The sequence below is a fragment of the Varanus komodoensis genome, unplaced genomic scaffold, assembly GCF_004798865.1.
Source record: "Varanus komodoensis strain SLA01 unplaced genomic scaffold, ASM479886v1 scaffold1, whole genome shotgun sequence".
NCBI classification, from domain to species: Eukaryota; Metazoa; Chordata; class Lepidosauria; order Squamata; family Varanidae; genus Varanus; species Varanus komodoensis.
This window is the reverse complement of record NW_025335268.1, coordinates 123,640,911-123,667,409: the sequence shown is the minus strand read 5'-3', so window position 1 is coordinate 123,667,409 and position 26,499 is coordinate 123,640,911. Positions and strand designations below refer to the sequence as shown.

Genomic DNA, 26,499 nt, shown 5'->3' with positions numbered 1-26,499 from the left:
AATCATGCAGTACCCTACACCATTTTCCTCCTGACTTTTTCAATATTTACTCATTACACCTAATCAAGATACTTAGCAAACGCATCTTTACAAATGCTTAAACATTTACTTTTACATTCATTACCTAGAGTGTAATCTTTAGATGAGTTTTTCAATTCAAAGAGCCCACAAAATATTAGAAAAAGTACATTTATTAAAGAGGAATTTAAAGAGTTTCAAATACAAAGATTGTTCCATGAAAGAGTTGGTCTCACACAAAACCCAGGAATCACATACAAAGTATACCAAATCATATACTGCAATAAGTAACAGGTGAATGCGGATACAAAACAATTGTCTCCTGCCAAAATAAGGCAGAACCCAGGCACATTGGTTGAATAGTACCTAAGTGTAGTACTCTGCCAGGAATCACAACTGGCACTGCCACTTACTTTTACTTGCCAGGAAATTTATTTTCTCCTGTACTCACATATGCCAAAAGTCCTAATCTCGTATCATTAGGGCTGAGCTGGAGCAACATGAATGCATATTTCAGTGAGGCAGAGAACAGCAAATTGTATGTACTGGCAGGACTAGTAAGCTGGGTAACTGCTTCCTGCCAAGATAGTGACCTTTTTTGAGAATTTACCATGGGGTTGCCAGGGTGACAGAGCCAGCAATAGGAGATTTGGGAGCTGATAGTGGATTATGCACTTGCTTCTGTCTGAATTGTTATGCATTAACATCAACACTGAGACTAATGGCAGTTAAGGCTTATCAGGATTCTTGCATAACCAAAACTTAATGGTTTCAGAACCTAGTTAAATAGGAACCTTGGTTCACCTTAGGATCTAACTGTGTAATGCCTAACTGTGGTTAGAAAAGGGAAGCTTACTGCTGGAATGGAACTCGTATGAACCATTGCCTTAACTTCCATTGAGAGAGTCAACATTACATTTACAAACATATGGTCTGCTTGGTGAAAAGACCACTTTAATGTTGTTCTTTTTCTTTTTTTTAACATGACAGGAATCCAAACTATAATGCTTCTATGGCTACTTTTTTGTTTTCTTTTTAACAGAACACAAATCATGGATTTCCAAGTGCATAATTTTCACAAGCTTGTTGGTGCATACTGTGCTTGACTGGCCTGGCCTCATCCCACTGATGGTGTCACTAGGTGATACCTGGAGAGTCAACTGTGATCTTGGCTGCTGCTCAGACTACAGGATGTAGGATAACACTCTTGCTTGCATCAATATGTTCTACTAGTTCTTATTACAACATAGAGTAAATCTTCCAGGAGTAAAATAAAAATGCCCTATATTGAAATTCAGTCTATGCACTCTTATACAATGCTTGCGCTCAAAATCTGTCATATGGTGGCACAGAGCAGCTTTGTGATCTGGTCGTAATGCAGAAGAACCTTAAGGAGATGGCATGCAACAATATTTCCTTTCCTTTTGTGTAAGCAAGCTAGCTAGGCAGCTCTCTGGGCAATCAGGTTATCCTGAGGTCCTCCACAGCTTTTTCTTTAAGGCTTTATAAGCACCAGTTATGTCTGCTACGTATTTTCAATATTCAGCAAGCACCAGAAATTTAAATTTAAACCCATCATTACATAGCAAATAAGCAAAACTCTAGACCCACCAGGGGTGGGACATGTCATTGGAATACAGGAATAAGTATAAACCAGGCTCAGTGGGTATGTGAAATTAGAACCAATGGTCAATTCTTGTAGCCTTGCTAAACACATTTCTTGGATGGCATTTAAATGAATAATATTTAGCTTCCATTTTACTGAAGCTTCTGTGTAGTTCCACATCAAGAAAACTGGTCATAAAGCAAGATTTATAGGAATGCCAAGGTAGGGTAATAATAACACTGGACAAAAGAGAGAGAGAGAGAATGTAAGGGGAACATTTTAGGTTAGCACTTAAAACCACTTTACCTCAGGGGAACATGGGACACGTTATCTTAGTGAACATGTAACTCTGTATGGTACAATGTCTACTAAAACACTTTTTACTTGTTACTTTGGGAAAAGAGTCCCTCATACTCCCACAGGATAAGGACAAAATCAAATATTGTTTAACTACTTCACTGAGAATGGCTAAGCTACAGGCTCCTGAGATACTACTTCCAGGTTTTATCTGTTCTAAAGGGAGAGGGAAGAGCCTCCTGAATGGCAGCCACCGAGTCCTGGTCCCTAAATCTGATCTGAGAACTGCTTTTGGCTTACTAGTTCACCAGATAAAACTGCCAAGAACTCATTAAAGAAAAGCTTCATGCTTTTTAAAAATTAATTCACCTGATATTCAGGTGAATCTGTAATTTCCAAAAGTGTGTATTTAGACCTCAGCCCTTAGATTTTCCTTTCCCTTCAGCTCTCAGGTGCACTAGGTTTCTTACTGTACAACTACCCTGTCTTTGTGGAACTTACTATCATCTGGAACTAATTTAAAGATAGTGACATGCACAGGACAGCAAGTGGCAATTGTATCTGAAATAGGAAGTGTTGGCAGCCCACTTTATCACGCAGAGATTGAGAGGGCTGGAGCACACTTGGATTACCAGAACAACATGAAAGTAGGATCAATGCCACAGCAAAGTCCAAAGTGTGGAACTACAGCACAAAGAAAATATGAACAATCCAGCTTAATTAAAATAGTCTCCATTACCCGATGAGATCTCTAGAGGAAGTATTTTGAAGGCACTTATGGTCTCTCAGCCCTCAAGCTTCAAAGGATGAAGCACACAAGTTATCTCACGCTATGAGTTAAAACTTTCACAGTGCCATTCTCTGCCTGAAACAACTTCTTGGCTTTGATTAGCAAAAGAAAGAGGAGCTGTCTTCTTGATCTACTCCCAAATCTATTAAGCACAGGCCTCCTTACAGTATTAGCTTTAGCAAGCTAACACTGCCATTGCCAGTGGTCTGCTTTTTACCAGATAAAAAAATTACATAAATTTCTCAAATCACCCCAGCGCTCCTGAAATTGCTTATAAAAAGCATAAGGTTCCACAAATCTGAAATTTAGAAAACAGCTTAATATTTTTAGGATCATTATTTTAGTACCAAAAGTAAAGTGCAGCAGCTTTTGAGGCTATTGTTGGGTTGAAAAAATTCTATCCAAAATCTTTTGAAGAAAGTATAAAATACTTGAGTGACCTTTAAGGCAATATAGGTTTTGCCCTCCTATGGGATAAGTTACAATGTATTTGGTCTACTTCACACTAGTTATTGCTCTGTTTTCTCTTGAATACCTCAGCCCTTAAAACAGTGCTTACATAGCATTTTCAGGAGAGAACATCTAAGAAAAACACAGTTATGCTACGCTTTGCCATGTTCCTAAGTAAAAGCTTGCTCTTCCCTCCTGTTGATAGAATAACAGTCTTACACATTTTAACTAAGCCAGAGGAACCTATATCTGCAATAAAGCCTGCAAAAGCAGACAGGAAGTGCAGTTTATGGGAGTTTTCCATAGATAAATCTGTTGTAAACATGTTATATAAGATGTTATTATGCACTCTTCAAGAGTTCACAGCCCTCAGGTACAGTTTTTGAAGCACAAAAAAAAAAAATCTGTGTGTTGACAAGCAAGAACGAAAATCCGGGAATACTTCATCCTGAGTCACTACTTTCCTGCTTTCATGTAAGATGGTATTGCCCCTCGAGCTGTCAGGCCTTCAAAACGCTTGTACGTATAATTGATAAAGACCCAGTCTTTATTCTTGTAGTCCGTCTCTGGGTGGTTACTTGTGGTCACTGAAGAAGAGCAGCATACATAAATTAGAAGTCAACTAAACCACTTAACACATGGAGCATAGCAACTTTCCTGTTGAGAATATTCTAGAATTGCTTAATGGAAAAACAAAACAAAACCTATACTATCCTTTATTTTATAATTCTAAGGTGTATTTTTAAAGATTAGAAATAGCCACAAATACATTGTTTTTGTGCCATTAAAGGCCATCAATGACATCAAGTGTCACATAAAATCAAAATGCACATTAGACACTAAACCTAGTAGCTTCCTCACTTCCTTACCAAACATGTTTTCATGCATTTAACTAAACTGCTTTGGAGTAAAATAAACTCTTGACAATTTTATGTCATTTTCAAAACCCCTTTCTGCTTTGCTTTGTTAGAAAATGCGTAACAAAATAAGGAATCAGCAGAAGAGGGAAATTATTTAAGCAGATTACAAACAAAAAAAGTTCAAAGCCAGGATAAAAACAACAAACTGTGGCCACAATCCAACAGAAGTGCTTAAACCCACCAGGTTGCTACTAGAGAAAATCAAGGTTAACAGGGCTAGTGAGAATTGCCATAACCCCTTCCCCTTGACCAATGTTTCCAGCTGCCCCCAAAAAACTCCCAACTACAAGAGACAGGGAACTCTGCTGAATGGGGTGAGTTATGGCACATTGGCTGAGAGTAAGGGGTCATTAAAATAAGCAAAGTAACTTCATATTCAGCAACTAAGCTTCTGCCAGCCCTATCAAGCATATGTTCCTTTGGATCAAACTATAAAAGCAGCACTCATTCTGGCCTCCATGTCGTTCTAACCCAGACACAGTCCTCTCCTGCAAGCTTTTTCAACTGAGCCAGGCTTAACTGTAATGGAAATAAGGGCATGGGATTTGCAGAACTGGACATGCAGTCAGTTAGGCACTATTGTCAATGAAATTGCTAATTCTTGTGCAAGAAGGAACTGCTGAGGAAACATATAAAATGAAATTAAGATGCATTTACCTGCAGGTTTAAGTATATCCGATTCTGGAAATTCATCGAAGTTTGATGTATCATCAATACTTTTGATTTCTATGGATATCGCAGCTGGTCTCTCCCTGACAGAAAATTAGACTTTATGGTGCAAGAAACAATCATGAATCCAAACCCAAATCTAAGTTATGAGGACATCTGAAACTCCAACTTTGCCTTATTCACAGACAATTACTGCACAGTATTCTCCAATTACTATGTTATTAGTGAGAAAACCAAACAAACTGAATGCCCTAGAGTAAAATATTGTACCTGATATGCTCCCAGTCAACCCCTTCAAAAAAGGGGTTTGTTTTAATTTCTTCAACCCCTGGAGCACCAATTCGATGTTCCCATTCACAGCAGAATCTGCAGAGAAAAGGAGTCAGCATGAAGAATTCTTAAGTGGGAAAATAATAGTATAGACCCAATGAATAGAAAGAGGTATTTCTGCCAGTACAGAGCAGGATGGGAAACATGGGACCTTCTAAAAGTTGGACTGCAATCCTATCATCCCTCAGCATTAGCCAAGGCATTAAAATGGCAGACAAAGTGGGAAAAGGGACAAAATCTCAGCCAACCCCACCCAAATGACATACTTCAAAGGTTTTTTTCACTCTGAGGTTTATTTTAAGCATCTGAAACACAAGGGATCATTTTCTTCACTCTCAAGTCCTCTGTACCTTACAGAGAAATCATGAGGCACACCTAGAATGTGCTGAGTGTCCAGTTATGTCAAATAGTGCCAGCTGCTGCACTTTTCAGAAGTACAACATACAAACATCTCCACTGCATAGAAAATCAGAAGCAGGTGCAAATTCTCTCTGTAACACTGGACTTTCAGGATGATTGGAAACATCCTGACCTTTGCAGGAGGCTCAATGTAAGGAAGAAGAGCTATTCTCTGCTCACATTGTCTGCAAAGTACAGAAAACTTAAAGGGTGGGCTGTCTCACTTCATGCAGCTGGTAAGTGAAGGTGGAAGCAGCATAAGGAAAGTTCAAGCTGCTCCCAACACTCCTTGAAGCCTGCTGTAAAAGCATAATAAGAGCTGTACTGAAGAAGACTGACAGCCTGTGTAGTCCAGCATTCTGTTCACACAGTTGGAAGCCCACCAGCAGGACTCCATACAACCCTCTCAGCTGTTTCTCCCAGCAATTAGAATTCAAAGGCACACCGCCTCTGCTACTGGTAATACCATCATGATTAGTAGCTGTGAACAGTTTTCTCTTCCATGAATTTGTCCATTAAGTAACAAAGGTCCTGTGACTGAGAATTGAACCAAATCAGTGCTGACTGAACAGGGAGACATTTTGGCATTTGCATTAAGAATACACAAGCAAGTGCCAGCTAAATTGTGCTCTGAGATGTAGTAATACCAGCAGTTACCTCAGAATAAGATCTTTGGCTCTCTCAGAGATTGGAACTTCTGGGGGGAATATTAGGGTCTCTTTCCAATTCATCACTTTCTTGTATGTTTCTTGAGGAGTCTCTGAACAGAAAGGGGGGTAACCTGTGGAATAAATTATAGAAGCCATTGTTAGTGATTAATCAAAGATATATCTAGTTATCTCATAGCCCCTTAAAACTGCTTAAGGGTTAACAGAACTGCAATGAAGATCATGATAAAAAGGTATATCCAGTAGAATACACTACTTTAGAAGTCACAAGAGGGGAAGAGCTCCATAAGCATTCTGCACTTTTATTTTTAACACAATATGTTGCCTCCTACCAATTAGCATCTCATACATGATGACTCCAAGAGACCACCAGTCACAGAGCTTATTGTAGCCGGTCTGCATGAAGACCTCTGGAGCAATATAATCTGGAGTCCCCACAGTAGAGAAGGCCTGTAATAAAACAATATTTGTTACCATTTCAGACATTTTACTCTGCGATAGCAAGGCTGAAATAGACAGGGCAATTATGCAGGACAGCAGCTTATGTAGTAATCAGCAATTAGCATGTTCTTCAACTGGCTGTAGAACTGATTGCTGCAAATTAGGACAGAACAGACCCAGCCACCACTATTTCTTTGTTTGCACAAAAAGCCCTTTGATGAAATATATAGGAAATTCCGTTTTGCTACATTGAAAAATTTTATTCTTTCTCCAGAACTTCAGAAATGGGTCATCATTTTATATGAAACCCCAAGAGGCAGAGTTCAAACCAAATTTGTCTGATTTCTTCTTACTTGAGATGTACTAGACAGGGCTGACCTCTTACTCTGCTCATATTAGACATATGTTTGGAACCCTCATCATGTGCTGTCTGCAAATTCCTTTTATTCATGAATTTGTGCACAATGCTTTAAAATACAAATATGCTCCTTATGCTGTTGATCTTCTACTGTATATTTTGTAACTCCAGCATCCATTCCAGCTTTGATGCACACAATCCCTAATTTTGAATATTTATCATATTATGGTTAAGTCTATTAACTGGCCAAAATTTGAACTGATGTTTTAGGGAATATATTAACTCCCGTGGATGTTAATTAACTGACAATTCAGACTGTATACTGAGCATTTTACTTACTTGGGAATATCTGTTCCTAGAAATATATTTCATTATAATCATCAATTATAATGAGACATTGATACATGGGCAACCTCAAAGATAAGCCTATGGTAAGGGAAACATACTTAAAATGAATGCATTTCTTTCTTTCTGACAAGTACTTCAGAAGCTCAATATTTTGTTTAGGAAATATCCATGGGATTCCATTCTGCCACAACTATCATTGAAAAGCAAGCCACTTTTGATTAATGAAGGTGGATCTGACTTCCCTGATCTTTCCTTATATCATCGGGCCCACCTGTTGGCTTGCACTAGATTTTAGTCTTTTCCACTCACTCCTTGGTCATTTCTGGATTATTCCTGCTTGGATCCTCTTCCCAAATGGATTGCACTGGGTTCTTGCCATAGCAGAACAGATAGGATGCTTCCTACATTTTCAGCAGCTAGAGAGGTGTGGTGCATATCTTCATGTCAATTGAAGTTTCATTTGTTTTTAAAAGCAAGGTTAGCTCTACAGGGAAATCTAGACTTAAAGATTGTCAAGGAAACATTTGCTTGACAGACTTGAACAGACAGACTGATGTTTACTTTAGATCAAACTGTTAGTTCCTGATTAATAACTTTGTGCTATTTTTCCTTTTGTGCACTAATTATAATCTGCTCGTTATGGCTGATTGGCAATATATGCAGTTGAAACATTTGTTAAAAAACAGGTTTGGTCCTGCTGCTTTTACAGCTTCAGAGATACCTTTGTTACTGAAAGTAGGATTGAGGGCAAACAGCTACACTCTGGTGAATAAATGCAATTAATAAGCCCTTAGGCAAGAATGGAATAACAAATCCTAACACCCTATTTTGCACGAAGGAGTTGACAATTGTCATTTATTTCAGAAGGGGTAATACGTAGACAATGTCTGACTCAGCAAATGTTGATGTTTCAAGTATACTCAATGACACAACAGTCAACTATTGGTCAACGATTAGAGGTACAATGCAGCTGAACCCTTTCTTATTCATATTTTTGTGGTGCCTTGTGGTTGCTTCCTTTTGGGAGGAAGTAATAAATTTTGTGATGGAAAATTCTTTAATATTCCATAATACACATGTCCTGATCAATCCACCTCTTGGGATTTTCTGTGCCCCTTTGACAGCTAAAAGACTGATACTACAATATGGAAGAACAATCACCTGTTTATCTTTTTTCTTCACTGTTGTTTAGGCTTCATTTTGAAACATCCAGTAAGAATAAGTTGAAAAATTATCATGTATGTACACACTTGCAAACAAATTTGATGGTGTTTCATAACATGACAATCCATCAGGGGTAACTATTCACAATGGGTTTCAAGTCATGCAGTCCTCAACTACTTTCCACAAGGTGGCTTGCTTTTCCCCCTGCCAATCTATCCTGACAGCCCATGGCTTGGTTTTAGGGGTTGTTGTGTCATCCAAGCAGGACCAAGTGACTGCATTATAAGTTACAGAAGCAGTGAGTGAGCCACTTGGCAAGAGGGACAAAAACTTCTTTCTGCTTTTGCCAAGCTCACCCAGGCTGCTGCCAGTGACAGCCACTCTATCAAGTGCCCAAGTGGCACTTTGAAGCACAGTCAATGGCTCACTCTCCACTGCTCCAATTGCAACCCCTTCTGCAGTTATACAGATATATATCCAAGTCATAAACTACCCATATCCTTGTCAAAACCCCCACTTAGAGAACGTGGGGTGCACTTTTGTACTTTCTTCAGTCCTGGGCAAAAGTGCAAAATGTACATCACCCTGAGAATCATCAATACAACATTTTAAAAAGAGAGGATTGCACCACAAAGAGGGTGTAAATCTCCTTTTCACTAACAATGATCACTGTTACTGTAGATTAGATGCTGAGATAAATACAGTGCTTAACGCCAAATAGAACATTCCTTTTCTTTATGACAATATTGAATACTTTGCTCCCTCTAGGCCCTCTATTTTCCCAACCAGGAAACAACTAAGATACACTCAGGCCTATGTGCATTTACCAGGGAGTAAGCACCAATAAGCACGGTGGCACTTCTGTTCTAAACAAACATAACATGATTTCTATATAGACCATTACCTACCAATTGTCGCCTGTTTCTTTTCCAAGTTTCTGCTTTCCTTTTCGAGTTCATATTTTGAAATGCTAAAGATCAAAGATATATTATTAATATCCCTTGAGTGGCTTTGTTTTATTGAGAAGAGGTCAAACTTTTTTTATATTTCCTTGAGCTCTAGTGACTTTCATCTCCCCCTTCTCCTCAATAGCCAAGAATGTGAGAGAATAATTTAATTTTAAAAAACAGTAAATAAAAGTTGGACATGGGTGGTAGCAAAAGTTAGGCATTAATTAGGATATGTTTCAAAAAACTGCTGTACTTTATACTATTTGGCATATATCAAATGCCTTCCATTGTCACAAAAATGCTTTTCACCATTACTCAATACTACTTTGCCATTTGTATTTACAACAGTGGAAAAAAATACAACTGGGATATCTTGGACTGAGGATATTAAATGTAAATGTTAGTTTCAATGCTACTCAAGTGTAGCAGAGAGTCATGAATACTTATGCCAGAATAATGTGGAGTACAGCCCCTAAAGCAGGAGCTTGAGAATTGCCTGAGCACATAACCATCCTTACAGTTACCACTCAAAAATTTCCCATTGTGAGCCTCCAACTCACATATGGGGCGGCATAGAAATGTTTTAAATAAATAAATAATACACATCTCCTTCTCTTTTATTTTACTATTATGATAGGTCTGCTACCAAGCCCTTACAAGGTGTTGAGATTCTGGATCAATTGTACTGATTGCTCCAACTAGTCAACAACATAGAAATTTACTTCCTATCTTACTGATAAACACTATTTTGTCTAGAAATTTGACTGTAGCTCACATGCGATGGTACACAGTAAAAACATCTTTTCTATCAGAACAAGAACTGATATAACACAACTTACTGAAGTCACTAGGAAGATTGTGGCTCAAATTTCTATAGAATTCTGTTCTATGCGCTTTCTTTAGTCCAGTGCACAGACCAAAGTCTGACAGTTTCACATGGCCCTGGAGGTCAAGAAGAAAAAAATTCAAAACATAAAACAGTATATTGTAGACATACACCATACTGATTATTTTCCACATGGAATTTTATGTGAAATAAAGTTTCAAAAACAAAGGCAATAAAAATAACATGTGCTACTATAAAATCATTGAAGAAACTGCACTACAGTTGTTAGAACAGCTCCAAGGCAAGGTGTCTGACATCGCCATCTGCTCCGTTCTGTAGGATGTCAGCTGCGGCAACCTGATAATGGGACAAGGTGCTCAACTGCCTTCTTGATCCTTGCCCCTTCTGCCTAATAAAAGCCAGCTGAAGGGGTATGATTAGGCAGGCCAAGGAACTGTAAATGCATCTCTGTGAGGAAAGGTGGTCCTTTCTGTCTTTCAGGAGGCAGTAAATGCAACCATTCCTGAAGAAACTCACCCTGGACCCAGTAGCATCTGACAACCATTGCGCAGTCACAAATACCCCTCCTGTAAGGAAAACACTGGAGAGGGTCATAGCAGAGCAACTGCAAACACTCTTGGAGGATACTGATCATCTAGATCTGTTCCAGTCTGGGTTTCGAACTGGTCTGAGGACTGAATCAGCCTTTGTCAGCAATGTGGGACCAGAATGCTTGAGTGCCTATCTTTTCTGTTGTCAACATGCATGGACAATGAGGTCATCGGGGGGCATAACCCTGGTGGCTCCATGTGGTCTTATGACCCATTTAAAGTCCACCTAGAGAAGAGACCTCAGTGTGGTAGCTCCATTTCTGTGGCACTCCCTGCCTCTGGGGGTCAAGCAGGTACAATCATTGCATTGTTTCCAGCGATTCCCCAAATATATTTACTTCAAGAGACCATCCTCGGGTGACCAGCCACTGTTTTTATTGATTTTCTCTTTTAATACAGTACATATTTTATCTTTGAAATTTTTAAAGTATTTTAAATTGTTGCATACCAGCCTGATGGCTTTTTTTTTTTTTTAGCAGCAAATCAAGTGGTATACGAATGTTAACAATGTATTTAGTTATAATTCTTAATATATCAGATATACTAATGGAACAGACAGTTGCAGTAAAACCACCAAAGGAAAAATTTACTACCCAAAGATGAATTGGAGTTATATGAACTATATAAGGTGTGGATGCATATGCCATTCAGAAAAGAAATTAATGAATCTGTAGCTGGCTGGAAGACTATGAGAAGTCTGAAGAGATTCCACAAAGGAAATAAATGAAAACTATAGACCCAAAATTAAAAAGCTACTTTAAGATGTTTTGCTTGCTGCAATTGCTGAATAAATTTGTACAGAAAAATTTGTCTCTCAAATGTTAATTAATTACATGCAATCAATTGGTAGTATAGTTTTTCTCCTCACTTTGCTGGAATAATTATACATAACCTAAATAATGAGAGTAAAATACAATAACTCTAAACAAAAAAGAAGAAATTTCCCCATAGGATGGCACCCGATTCATTGACTCAGCAATAGGGAGGACTAGATCAACCAGTTCAGTCAGCTTTGCCGAGAAGGGGGGTGGGCGAGGCGGCAATTGACTTAGGGGTGGTGTCTCCCAACTTCAGTACTGGCTTATTATGTACAACTCAAAAGTTACATGTAAAGCAGTAAATAAGGATAGTAAGGTCACCCTCCCTCCCTTTAGGTCATATAATTGTGATAATTATGGATTCATTTGGCTGATACTTTCCAAGTTCCAGTTTCAGAAGAAAAATTGTTAATTTTCTGGTATTAACACTAATATTAATTAGTTCCTAATATTACTATTAATTAGTAATTAATTAGTATTTATTATTAATACTAGAAGGAAAGAGCTGCATGTTTATAGGTTTATTTTAGGGGAGGCTTAATGTCTTCAGCAATTAACTGATGTCACTTGACTTCCTACAGGAACAGAATATTAAGCCCCTGAGAGGAAAAAGTCATTACGCCCTAAACTATAGTCAGATTTCAGGAAACAAGTTTTCAAAAACTTAAGGCTAATTCACACATGCATGCATTCTTTGCTCTACATGCATGGAAAAATTTGCGAGCTACACTGCACAGATATAATTAGCACTCATTGGAAGGACAGTGGCTGCACTTTCCCTAAATGCACATGGTAGGTATTTCATGAGCTGAGCTGGGGGCCAGACAAAATGGCCCAGGAGACCCCTTCTGACTTGCTCTGTTTCTATGTTTCTAAAACCACAGGAATCACTGAGGCACTCTGTGTACGACTCTGAGTACATTAGTGTTTCTTTATGCAGACATCTATGCATCGAGGAAAAAAGCAGATCCTAAAAATATGGAGAAAGGTGAGTTCTCTACGTAAGTGAAGAAAAGGAAGAAGAAAAAAAGAACATCTTAGTGATTCTTTAAAATGTCACAGGAGGCTGTATTAGAGGTAAGCATAGAGAGTGCAATATTAATTAAACCAATGGTCCATCCAACAACTGTTATTTGTAACTGTGGTAGATATTCAGTCTTTTGGGTAAAAGTTAATAGAAGAATATATGGATGTATTACTTTCCTCCCAGCTTTTTACATTTAATCAGTTTAGGGCAGTGACGACTAGTTTTTGAAGTAATTTTTGAAATGTTTCCTAAAACTGTATATGCTGGAATTATGGAAAGATCCCACTGGCTATGATTTAAGTCTTTCCCCTGAAAAAATTCTAAGTATATTTTATTTTCAGTAAAATAAAATTTATAATGGCAAAAAAATACTGAATCTGACCAATCGGTAAAAAACCCTTTATTTAATGCAGATGTCTGGGTCATTTGATGTCGCATATAGTGTGAAAATACAACTATTCACTTAAGGCAGGGGAGGGGAACATGTAGCCCTTCAGATATTAGTGGACAACAACTTCTATTGGTCCTAACAAAATAGCTAATGGTGAGGGAGGATGAGAGTTGCAATCCAACAACTTCTGAACGCTACATGATACCCTTCCCTGCCTTAAGTTATTTTGAGAACATGTACAGGAGACAGCAGAAGAAAGCTTTCAACCTGAACCTAAAGCAATGTCTAACAGTTATGAATCAGTGCCCTCTTCAGTGCCTTAAGCTTGAACCCTGGTTCAATATATTTAAAAATCCCAATACAAAACAGCTCTATATAAAAGCCCACAAGTTGTCTTTCTTGGAAAAGGGACAGAACATATTTGTGTTGGTGATGTTACAGCTTTCCCCCAGCTCACTCTACTGCACTGTTTTTAACAAGGTCTCTGAATGGCAGATTCTTAAACATATTTAGAAAGTAATCCAAGTAACAGGTTAAATTCATATAACTATGTAGCAATATTCTTCTCTTTCAATCCTCTAGAAACCTGTCACTCTCCAGATATTGTTGAAGTCCAACTTCCATCAGCCCCAACAAGCACAGCCAATGATTACAGAACATGGAAACTGTATCTGAAATGCATGGAGGTGAAGCATAGTTAATTGCTCCTGCTTTGGTGATCCCAAACCATTTAATAAGGCCATAATGTAGCAAGCTGCTGTATTTCTAGAGAGCATGAGAAAATGCCAGCCAATAAAGAATAATCATACCTTACTGTCCAAGAGAAGATTATCAGGCTTGATATCACGATGAATAAAACCCAGCTGATGAATTGAATCTATAGCTAACACAGTTTCTGCTATATAAAACTGAGTTTCTTCTTCTGTTAGAGTATCTTTTTTCATTAATAATGTCATCATATCACCTATATGTACAGATAACAGGAAGTGAGGCAAAGCTACATTTGTCATGTCAACTTTACTAAGTATTTAATTCAGACTAATTTTTAAGATGAATTTACTGAGCACTGTTCAGAATCTTTCCTCGTAATTTCACTTTTGTCTTTGGTACATTTTTTCCCAAATACAGGCAATGAAATCATTTTATCAGAACTAAATTAAATGCTTTTCTCATCATACTCATATCAGCCTAAAACAGAATGACCTTCTGAACATGCCATTAATTTCACAAACCCCTTTCAAATGTTTTCAACCAGGTTAATAGCATGCTTCAAATTACAATCAACTTATTTCTGCAGTTATTAGGTAAAAAGAAGATGAGAAAATGGAAGTCTGGTTACAGCTCCAAAAAGATAGTTATTGAGCAGTAATGATAGCAGGATATTGAGTCAATACACTTGTGCTTCTGTTTCCTTCTCTCTCAAACACACCTTGACAAATGTTACACAGCAAAATTACCACTCTCATTACCAAGGAACAGAGCTCCTTGCACAAGCAGGTTCCATATGGGTCAAGTAGCTTCTCATATAGATTTGCTATATATACAGATCAAATTGTATAGCTTCATTTTTCTAATAGTTAGCACATTAGAATGTGAACCCATGCACCCATAGGCTGGAGTAGTCACACATACAAATAGTATTAGATGACTGTGATAAAACAAAAGGAACAACCTGACATTTTATAATTACCTCCAGGCAGGAACTCCATGATTAGGTAGAGGTTTAGCTTATCCTGAAAGCTATAGAACATTTTTACAACCCACAAACTGTCTGCCTCCACTAGGATGTCACGTTCTGCTCGAATATGGCCAACCTGGAAAAGAACATGCAATTGTGTTTTGTTTTTTAAATAAAACCAAGTATTTAATTAAATGCATCATTCCACATCTTGCATATACTGTTCAGAACTCACTAGGACCAAAGACAAGATCTAAGTTTTAACACTGGTTTTATATTTTGAGTTGAGTGAGAGCTGGAAGGCCTATAAGGCCAGCCACATTGTCACTGCCACTCACATTCAAGGGTTACATGGTGAAAGCAATGGGATCTTTCGCTTCCTCCTGTCAAATATGAACAATATTTTTCTTAAATAAAAAACTGGCAGATCTCTTATGGTGCACAGTTAATTCAGAGGACCAATTTAATCTTCAAAGCTGCCAAAATATTTTCCTGTAGAAAAGCACCACTAGCAATATGTTTAAATGCACTGTAACGTGAATTTGAGGTCCAGGCTTTAGGAGGCAGGGGAAGGGTTAACTCAAGAAAAAAATAAAATGTTAGAAATACCAGGTGCCAGCCTTGTGGGATCCTGTAGCTGAGGCCTCAGGGAGATTTTTGCCTCCTCTTGGGTTAGGGAGGTGAGAACTCTTAATTGGTCACAAGGTCACAGGTGATAACCAGTGACCACAAATTGATGGCCAGCACCTAGAGTTATTAAGTGACCCTTGGAGACTGGAAATTAGGTGATCACCCCATGATCAGCTGTTGAAGGCTAGGGGGAATAAAGCTCCAAGCATTGGGAGGTGTTGTGTTCCTCTCTTGGGAGGAGATTCCATTATGCTACATATTCTCCATACTGATGCCTTCCATGGTATCCTGTGTTTGCTGTGCTGTTAAAAGGTAGAATTCCTGTGCCAAGGCTAACACTTTGTTATTTGAGTGGGCCAACAAGGTCCTTGAATTGAGGTTTTTTGGTTGGCTGTAACTTTTCTTGTTGCTGCTGTCCAACTTCTTTTCTCTTCCCCCTCTTCTCTGATTTTAGCCTTTTAAATTTGCATGTTCTAGTCCCTCCACCCCTATTTTAACATTTTAATATATTTATTTATTAAAACTTTTCCTATCCTGTCCACCACTAGCATCTTGGGATGGCTTACAATGAAAATGAATAAGATAAACAAAGCAGCACAGCATCCAACTAAGATAATAAAACCTCTGTTAAAATAGTCTAAACATTGAAGTGATGGGAAAATAGAAAGGTTTTTGCCCAACGCCAAAAAGAATATATGTCAGCGCCAGGAGAACCTCTCTGGGGAGCATATTCCATAGTCAGGGCACCACCACAGAGAAGGCCCTCCTCCCAGTAGCCACCCTCCTCATCTCCTTCAGGGAGGGCTCCCAGAGCAAGTCCTCTGCCTCAGCTCTCACGGGGCAGGAGAGCACATAGGGAAGGGTGATTACCCGGAGGAGGACTTCTCTGCGGTGGCACCCCAACTGTGGAAAACACTCCCCAGAGAGATTTGCCTGGCACCAACACTTTTTTCTTTTCAGCACCAGGGGAGAATAAAAAGGTTTTCACATTATTTTAATGTTTAATTGGTTTTAATTGTAATTTTATTGTGAATTGCTGGATGCTGTGCCATTTTTTAATCTGTGCTTGCTGTAAACCATTCCAAGATGCTAGTACTGGGACGGTCTATAAAAGCTATAAATAAATAAATAAATAAAACTATGGATAAGAACACATCTATTCAATGACTGATGTTTTGAGCTCTAACATGAGATCTATGTGTCAGTTCCACTAAATTCAAGTAAGTATTCATAGGACTGCAATTTGTATAGTAAATATTAGACGTAAACAATATTTAGATTGAAAATTGAATGCAGGTTCAAAAAGTCTCACCATCAAGCATACCTTTCTGCTAATAAGATCAAAAAAAGTTAGCTTTCTTTTGGGAATTTCAATTATTACCATGAAATGGCAATTCAGCATATCCTGTGATCAGTCTAAAGCAGGGATGGGAAGCCTGTGGTCCTCCAAATACGGTGGGACTACTGTCATCATCCTTGATCACTGGACATGCTGCCTAGGCTTGATGAAAGCTGGAGATGAAAAACATCTGGAGGGTCACAGGTTCCCCATCCATGACCTAATGTCTCCAGCAAGAAAAAGAACTCTACCATAAATCAATATCAAATAAGGGTGTGCTAGTATTACTATTTGGAACCTGTATTTACCTGCTCTTTTTCAAGCATGTCTGCTTTGCGTAGGATTTTCATTGCATACACATGACCTGTGTCCTTCTTCTGAACAAGCCGCACCTAGAAGGTGAACATAGACAATTTGACCATTAACACTCCTTTCAGTCATTTGTTTTTTTCTGAATTAAGACTAATGTAATGGAAAGTAGCTTAAAATAGCAGCATTATTCCTTGAAGTATGGCTAAATGACAGTGCTTTCTGTCTCTATCAGTGTACCATAAATACCTCAAAAGTACCACACACAACAATGCTCTCTAACAATGGGCATTTAGCAGATTATGAAAAATAAGAGAAAAATAGAAATTAGTTACAGTAAAAGATACTGGAAGTACATATCTCCAAGGCAGGCATTATGGTGTTGGAATATGATTAGGGAATTCTCTGTTCTAGCCCTCTCTCAGCCATGATGTTCACTCTGTCAAATTGGGCCAGTCACCAACTCTCAGTCTAACCTACCTCACAAGGTTGTTGGAAGGATAAAGTGAAGAGAAGGAAGACCATAGAAGCCACCTTGTGTTTCTTCCAAGTGGAAAATGGTAGGGTTTAAATGTAATGATTGGTAATGTTGTTTATTCACTGGGCGGCACTGGCTATTGATACAGCACTATATTGTCATAGGGAAAGTTGGAGCAGGTGCAGCATCTGTACAGTTAGACGTTTAGGAAAACCAAATTATATCATTAGCTGATTTTTGGAGAAGCCAATGGAATGCTGCCTACTGAAGCTTAGACGTTCTTATCAGAATACAGTAAATACTTTCTACAACTATGGAGTTCAGCTTGGGACTACCCTTGATTTAGCAAACTGCACAATGTTAAACAAGCAACAATGCCCAGTAGTCCAGTTCCTTAAGAGGCTGTACTAAATAACCTTTTCAAAAACTCAGAGGAGTGATGTAATGCATATTCTCAAAATAAACTACACTAGGCAAGATTACTGGTTTTCAGGATAAGATGTTCCCCTCACTCTAGATGGGCAGCTAACTGGTGGGAGGAATAAAAGTTGATTAACTATTTTTCACTGGACTTTGAGACATCTGTTTGAACTAATGTTACTCTCATGTGATCTTACCTCTCCAAATGCTCCTCTGCCAATTACTTTCAAAGACTCAAAATCTTCCAACCCAAGTCTTGTTCTTTTTAAGCGCAGAAACTCCGTCTCCTTTCGGGCATGAGCTGATCTTCTCATTCTTTTCTAGTTTTTCAAAAGGAAAAACTAGTTTTTTAATATATTCAACAACTAAGCCCTCACAATTCATGGCAAATTTTGGAACATGTCCAATAAGAATGCCACTAAGGATGCATATTTTAGTACATTCAATACCTCTTCATCTTTTAAGCCTTCTTCTTCCATCACTTTTTCTAGCTTCTTTTGTCTGAAAAACAATTTCAAAAGGCTTTCCAATAAGTAAGTGTACCTTAGCTAGTGTGCATGCATTCCATTTTTAATTTTAATTGTCCAATACAAAACCAAAACCAAGACACTTCATTAAATAAAATGCATTTTTCAATAAATAAAAAATCTGTGATAGATACTAATATCTAGGAATATATAAAATGTAACTAGCAGAACATGCTATAATAATTAAAAATAATTTTGCATCAACTTTGACAAAGGTACCCTAAATATCCATATATTTAACCATTTGTAAATTATACCTAAAGGCCACCCATTCAAAAGTTAAAAAATTCATTAAATCATCCACTTATTGTGTTATTGTGGGCACTCATTTACCTTTCCAATGTTGTATTAGTCTTTTAGCTGTCAAAAGGGGATGGAAAATCTATTTACATTGACCTTGCATTAAATTCCAAATGATGTATATGCAACTCAGAACAACATGCGCATCTGTATTCAATTTCAGTATCAGGTAAAGCTGTCTAAGAAAAATGGTCAGGATTTGTAATCCCTGAGCTTCATTCTCTGTGAACACAGTGGTCAAGATAAACACTATTTCCATTTAAACCTCTGTGAAATGTGATTGCTCATTTGTGCTTTTTATGAGGCATTTATTAGATACATCCAAGACAGTTTTGTTCTGCCTAATGAAGGACACTGAACAGAAGAGAACTGCAATTACTTTTGATCATTATGAATAATGAAATACAAGAAAGAAAAAAGTTAGCCATCTGGTAAAAAGAGGAATCCATTACTGAAGGTTGGAGTAAAAGGTGAGCTCTACCTCTGGGAAAAAGGATTTACTACTGCTGGACAAGAGGACCTCCATGTACTTTCAAATAAGCTTCTCATGTTAAAGTAAAACTCTTCTGATTATTTTTCCCAAGTTAAGTGTTACATAAATACCTAATACAGAGCAGGCTTCGTTATGGACTATTAATGTTTCACCTTCTGGGAACAAACACATTAAAGTATTGAGATACCCTACCACTTTTTTAAAAGCCCACATCAGTTTACAACAAATTGTACTGAAGAGGGGAGGTCATTCTGAGGGAGGGTACAGTGATCTAACGGGACTATTCAGAAGGAGATTATCTTCAGGTAATGTGGAGTTTTATGTGTTTACACAGGAATTTAGAACTACATCACATAACTGTGTTTTATAATGCAAACCTGAACTCACTTAAGAAATTGTAAAATTTGTTGTATAAACTAATATTCAAAAACCAGAGGCAAGCAGGCAGAAGTTTAACATTTTATTGTATAAAAATGTAACAATGTTAACTTCTGTTTTAACTGGACATTCAGAACTTTTTCTTGAAATGTGAACTATTTCTTGCAGGAAAAAGATCTGAGCAATTGTGATCCTTAAAAGCAACCCATCATAACATATTGTGCTTGGAGAATTACCTTAAACTCAAGAAGCCCAAATACAACACTCAAGCTACAAAACTCACTAGATGACCCTGGGGCAGCCAGCCTTTGCCAGCTTCTTCCAGAGTTGTTAATGGAAAAATGATACATGTTGGTTACGTGAAAATCAAGGATACCACCCTGAGCTATTTGAAGAAAGAGCACAACACAAATACTTGCAATGAAGATATACAGCAAGACGAAAATCTTATGCAACTAGTTCTTTTGCAAGACCTTCTTCCTGAAACTTGCAATTGCTAGGGACTGATAATATTTGAGCCCTCCAGGACTAAAACAGATGGTATAGATGGCTATTTGTAATGATCTCATAAATGTAATTTGAAAAAGAGTTTCATATGACAACAATAACCTACAAACTCAAAGTATGTCTGTTTGGCAATTTAAATCCAGTCCTGAAGGAAAGATACTGACACAAGACTGTGAGTACGTATGGCTAACTTTCATTTGGGAAAGAACGGAGGTTGTACCACAGGGAGGTTATAAGAATAATTTAAGCAGCTAAGGGGGACAATAAGGTAGCAACTTTATTAATAACAGTGTAGTGCATAGCGGTGAGTAAATGAGCAAAGTGCACATATTTTATCTGGCAAGGAACATTTTCAGAAGATACTTAGCACCCCAATTATTCTAATATGAAACTGAAAGTCTGCCTGTGGCAAGTACTAATTTAAATTAGCAGAAGAACTGTGTAAGAGGGAAAGAATTCAGCTATTTAAAATGTGTCAAGTGCTGTCACCAAGAATGTAAGAAAACTATGGAGCATTTTCACAAATACACAGTGGAGAATAACAGTTGTCACATAACACTGTGTCCAGCAGCTTGAAAAAAATTTGGAGAACCTCATCAAGTAGCAGCTCCAAGTTTTGGATGGCTTTTGGACAAGACACCCAGTGGTCTGTCTTTTCACCACTGTTCCTAATATCTGCTATTGCTCCTGCTGTTGCTCATTACTACCACTTGTGGTAGAGGAAGTCAGGTGAAACAGGTTGCAATGATGAAGAGCAACTCCAAGTTGAGCTTGCCAGTGGTTCTCTGCTGGGATGTGGGCCCTTGGCAGATGCCTGACCATGCCTAATTTCTGACAACTGCCCTGTTCTTCTCTTATATTTCAATTGAAAAAATATTTTGCTATGCCTTTAAGATGAGAAAGCAAACATCTTGGGAATCCTAGAACTGGAGCAACTTTGTATCCTGAAGTCTACACCTCCTCACTTTTCCCCAGTGCTGTGTCACATTCTAATAACAAGATGCGACTCTTCCCAAATTCCTTAAAACAAAAAACTGAACATAAAAACAAGTTCTACTCTATAAAAATGAAGTCTGAAAGTCGCAACAGTACAGCTGTACCCAGCCAGTTTGTGTCCTAAAGCCTGGATCTTAATTATACTAAGAGCCATCTTTTCTTTACAATTCCCATCCTGTTCAGCATTTGAGGTTCTGCTCCAATCCTCCTATATGGAGAACTGACTAGCTTCTACTAAATGACCTTCACTGTAGAGATCTATGTAGCCTCCTCCAGCTGCCTTTTGAAAACCACCAAAAAACTATTTCAAAATTGCTTTGGAAACTGCTGATTGAAATCATGACCAACCTTCAAGAAAATGCATTGTACTATTTTTAATTGCAATGCCATGCTGTTTCAAGTTCAGCTGTTTGCTTTAGTTTGCATTTCACTGATGGCTTGTTAGCTCTTAGCATTTGTGAACCACTGTGGAAATGGCATAAGTAGCGGTAAATAGGTTTGGATTCTATTTTCTTTTTTAAAACAGTATGCACAATTCAGGTTTGCATAACATATTCCTGGAATACAATATGGAATGTTCTCACAGAATTCAGAGGATACTCTTCATTATCCAAAATAAAGAGCACATCACATTAGCTTACCTTAAATCTACAACATAATCAATGAAGGCAAATTGTTTCTCATACTGAATAATATTCTACCTTGACATGGTTAGCCAATTGGTTGGGGGAAGCTGCAAACCCAAGTTAGGAGAGGGTTTAGTTATCATTAACTTTGGTCACAGCTGATGCTTAGGTAATGCAGCACCATGTTTAAAACTAACCAAAGAGCTGGGGGATGTGTTTGTATGAAAGTGAAGGAGCAGTGGGAAAACATACATTCTTGCTCCCATTCTCCCAAGAGATTGTAACATCTTAAATAGTTTGGAACCTGGGTACCTTAACAAATGATCCCCCTCTCATGAAGGGACTGAGTATTAAGATTAAGATCTTCCTTACCTTCCCCTCTTTGGTGAAAAAGCTTTATCCCTAGCTACTACTTGATTCACTTGTGATGGTCAGCTTAGAAACAGTCTCCTCAAAGAGGCCCCCAACCCCAGATCTGATACCTTTGTGTCACCAGCTAAAGATTATTTCATTGTCCAAATTTTTAGATGTTCTTGACCTATTTGAATGTCCATCATAGCATTCAAAGTACTTCTCTATGGCATAATTTTACTGTTTTCTATTGTTTCTTTCAGTAAAGTTTTTGTAAGCCATTTAGAGGTATTCTCAACTGAAAAATGAAGTAGGAATCACACATCTGTAATGCAATGTTGTACATTTTTAAAATTGCTGCCAAACAATCTCTATTTGTATCAGAAAACAACTAGTATGGTTTTGCTATAAATGTGAAATATATTTTAGAAAAATATACAAAATACCAGAATAAAAAGGGAATCATGTTCTGAACAGGCAACAAAATAGGTCTGGAAGCCTGTTTTTTATTATCATCCTCAACAAGAGCCAAGTATGTTTCATAATACAAGCTGTGTTTACACTGGACACAGTGAAATAAAAAAATTACTAAGTAAAAAGGAAAGCAAATTTTTATTTCAGAAAAATTTTAAAAATAATTTCATCAAGCAACTGCAACAAAGCAACCTGGATTGAAACAGAAAACTAAAGGAGAGTGCAGTGGCTGAAAAACAGTACAGTGACATTACCAAGAGATGTTTTCAGGGCATTCCATACACTAAAACATGCTATTAAGAACTGTTTCCTAGGTTTAAAACGATCAGTACATCTGGGCAACCCATTTTTTAAATCTTGAGATCAACAAAACAGCACCACTGATGCAGCAGGGACTGTTACCTCATTTCCCGTTCTTCATGTTGTGCTATCAGATTACTGTAGAAGTTTTCTAATGTCACTTTTGTCATTGTCACTCGTTCCTTAGTATGGTTGCTCATAGAGGAGCAAGGTGCCGGACCAGTCATTGCCATGATTACTAAAAAAGTGAAATAAGAAGGATAACTGTGATCATATTGTACTTTTGCACAGCTTTCAATCATGATATAAACTCTGAAAGAATTCTAAGCTATGAGATTATTTAAGTGTAAAAAAGGAGGGAACCATGTTAAAGTTATCCAAACTGTAAGCCACATACAGCAGGGGACTACAAAGTTACGAAATAATTAAGTCCAACTTTCTGTTTTTGAACTAGAGAAGAAATGGCTCAAAGTCACACTTTCAGGTTGTATTACAATTATGCATCTCTTATATTACATTCCTTGAAGTTTGTCACTATCAAGATAATTGAAACAAATATATTTCTGTAATAGCAGAAATAAAGCCAGTGAAGTGGTAAGAGTGCTGGAGTAAGGACCTGAGAAATCCACATTTTAGTACCCCCTCGATCATGAAGTTCACTAGATGACTTCAGGCCAGTCACTTACTTTCAACCTTACAGGGTTGTTGTTGTCAGGATAAAATGGAGTGGAGAAGGATCGTGTAAGCTGCCTTGGGTTCTTCACAAAAGAAAAGCAAGATATAAATGCAACAAAGTTCCCGAGCCTATTCTCATGCTACTCCTCCACAGGACTGCAAACAAACCTAAAAGCACCTACTGTGTACAAATGTGGAAAACTAAATTGAATGCAAGATGCATTCTTTTAAATTCTGTCCAATTTAATCACAAATGAATCTCAAGACTCAACGAGAAACCTTTCTTCAAGAAGTGCTATTTACATGGCATCTTATGTTTGTAAGGTCCTTTGAACGCAACAATTTAAAATGGTGCTCCCTTTCCTTCGAAGAATTTACGTCAAACAACGTAATTTCTCCTTGCAACTGAAGCACCTTCCTGGAGGCAGCAGTTCTCAACAGTAGTATCAAAAGCAAAAGTTTTCTTCAACTGGACTGAATGAGTATAACCAGGAACTGCTAACGCTCCCGCTTGGGAGTAATTCCCACTGGAGCCTGTAGAAATGACTTCTAAGCAAACAAACTTGAATGCGATAGGTGCTGCACGGTCCCTTCCCAACATAAAAGGTAACGAGAAGAAGGAACAAGAGACACGCAGATACTACAAGCAGGAAAAGAGGAGAAAAGGAAGAGCCGGGAGAGGCCGCCCGCCCCACTAAAAACCTACTCGGAGTGTGCGAGAGGGGGGAAGCGAGTGGAGAGCTCGAGGGAAGGCGCACCTACCCACCGCGCCGCGTGGATGTGGCAAGACCGACTACCTGGGAGGCAGGGATGGGGCTGGAGGGTGTGGGGCTGAGGCCGGGGTGCCCCGAAACAAAGGGCAGGGCTCAGCCCGACAGGGCACAACTTTCCCGGGGGTGGGGTACAAAAGCTAAGACAGGAGGAAGAGGCAGAGTCGAGGCGGGCGACACTTACCAGCTCCCCCTTTCTACCGGAGAAGGGGAGCAGCAGTGAGAAGCCTCGCAGTCTAAGTCCTTCTGAGGCCCCCGACTCGAGAAAGTAGCTCCCCGAGACCTCACCGCGCTCCTCCTCTTCATGCCCCCCGCCTCACCCAAAGAAAAGCTGCAGCCCGCGACGGGACAAACGCCAAGAAACTCCGGCATACTGCGCATGCGCCACAGCTTTTTTCCCCCGCCTAAGCTCCACCCCACTCAGGGGGTGAGGCTCGACAAATACCCGGTTTCTTGTCGGTAACTCAACAGACGGGGCGGCTGAATTTTGCCTAGCTTGGGGCAATGCGCATGCGCCGCCACCCTGTTTGGCGAGCAGGTGGAAGATTGTTGCTTCGGTGTTTTTCCCGCGAACGAAGAACGTGACAACAAGTATTGCTCTGCGCGATGTGAATTATGCAGCCCGCTCCTACGCGTCTTTGGTAGTATTGTTTCCAATGAAGTGTGAGTAGGATTATAACCTACAAAATTGCTACACTGTTAGTTGGACTAACTCTTCTGTAAGAGTATCGCCCTGGTTAGGTTTTTATTCGGTTTTTGTTTCCCTCCCCTCATTTTAAAAGGTTTGGGTGTCTTTCTTAAGCCTTTGGACTAAAATATGTTATTTTGGCGTTTAGGCCTCACACTTCTGCCTTCAGTCCTATCCAGCACTGGAATAAGGTCTTGGAGAGTTTCTCCAAAATGGAATTCATGCTGAAAGAGGTTTGACGCCCCTGCACGAAACTATTCAGACTTTGATTTGATCTGGCCTGTTTTCATGTGATGAAGTCATGACTCTGAACTGTTAATCGGTTCTGTAGGGGACTTTTCTCTTCAGTCATATAAGCCATTAGACTGGGGAGTGATCCTGGGTCCCTCAGATACTGTCTAGGGGCCATAGGATATTCCGGATTTACAGATCTGAGCTTGGCGGCCACACCTTGATCTCAACACTGACCCCAGAGCCTCACAGCTGGCTTGGAAAAAATCTGTGTTAGTTGCTGCCTGAGGTTGGGAAAGCAGCTCTGGAGAGGGAAAAGGGGAGTGTTCCAGTGGACTGGGAGGGGAAAAGATTGCAGAAATCAGGGTGCATTATCCTGAGGCCTTTCCAGCTTCCCCTGCTTTGAAACGTTGCTAGATGGGCATAAGGGCTTCTCTGGTGAAAATGCAGAACAGGAGGACAGGGAGGCAAAGATGGCCTCTGTTCCTTCTCTTCCTGCCAAGTTTGGGAGCTTAAGATTGTCATGATAGGATTGCTCCCTAATGTTAATTTTTCTTTTAATCTTGTGATATAATCGCAATTCAGTCTTTTTTTAATCTTCTAAAAGCTTCCAAAAACATTGAAAATGGCTTGCCTATCCGATTAAAAAGTGTCCTTTAATGTAGGGTTTCTTATTCAGTGGTATCACAGCGTTGCTACCCCTAGGTTGCTAACATTCTAAACATGACACTTAGATGCAGAGTCCAGCTGTAAATTCACCTACTGCTGCAGTGTAGTATTAGCACAAGATAACAGTGATAGGTTGGGGAAGCCATTCTCATTCCTTTTGTCAGGGTTCAGATCTCATGGAATGTTCTTTCAAGAACAATTGAACAGTAACTTTGATTCCACTTTCTTTGAAAATGTCTACATATTAGCAACATCTTTATTTTTATTTAGATCACTGCACTAAGTACAACATGTTGATACATTCCGTGTGTGTGTGTGTGTGTGTGTGTGTGTTTCTCATGATACTGAGAGTGGGGGGCTTGTTTAAAATATGTTCTTGTTTAAAATTAATATTTAGCTCTGCAGTTAATCATTTAACTGTGTGTGTGCAACATTTATAATTACTATATAGAAACGTTCATGAACATTTTTGTTGGCTTGAAAAACAGCTATAGCAGTACTACTTTTGTACTTGAAATATATATACTTTATCACTTAAATATGTTGCTTTGGTCAGGCATATTCAATAATAATTAGGAG

At 38.6% G+C, this 26,499-nt stretch overlaps 1 protein-coding gene across 1 annotated transcript; it reads right to left on the bottom strand.

Moving 5' to 3' along the window:
- Positions 1-173: 173 nt before the first annotated feature.
- On the bottom strand, positions 174-24,676 carry STK38 (serine/threonine kinase 38). The gene is made up of 14 exons (XM_044444062.1): positions 24,517-24,676; positions 22,990-23,125; positions 18,385-18,436; positions 18,133-18,255; positions 17,037-17,120; positions 14,772-14,895; positions 13,891-14,045; positions 10,248-10,350; positions 9,367-9,428; positions 6,480-6,597; positions 6,137-6,260; positions 5,021-5,116; positions 4,739-4,833; positions 174-3,748 (listed from the first exon to the last, which is right to left on the bottom strand). The coding sequence occupies exons 2-14, from the start codon at positions 23,118-23,120 to the stop codon at positions 3,618-3,620; spliced, it is 1,398 nt and encodes a 465-aa protein (XP_044299997.1). The 5' UTR covers positions 23,121-23,125; positions 24,517-24,676; the 3' UTR covers positions 174-3,617.
- Positions 24,677-26,499: the final 1,823 nt, after the last annotated feature.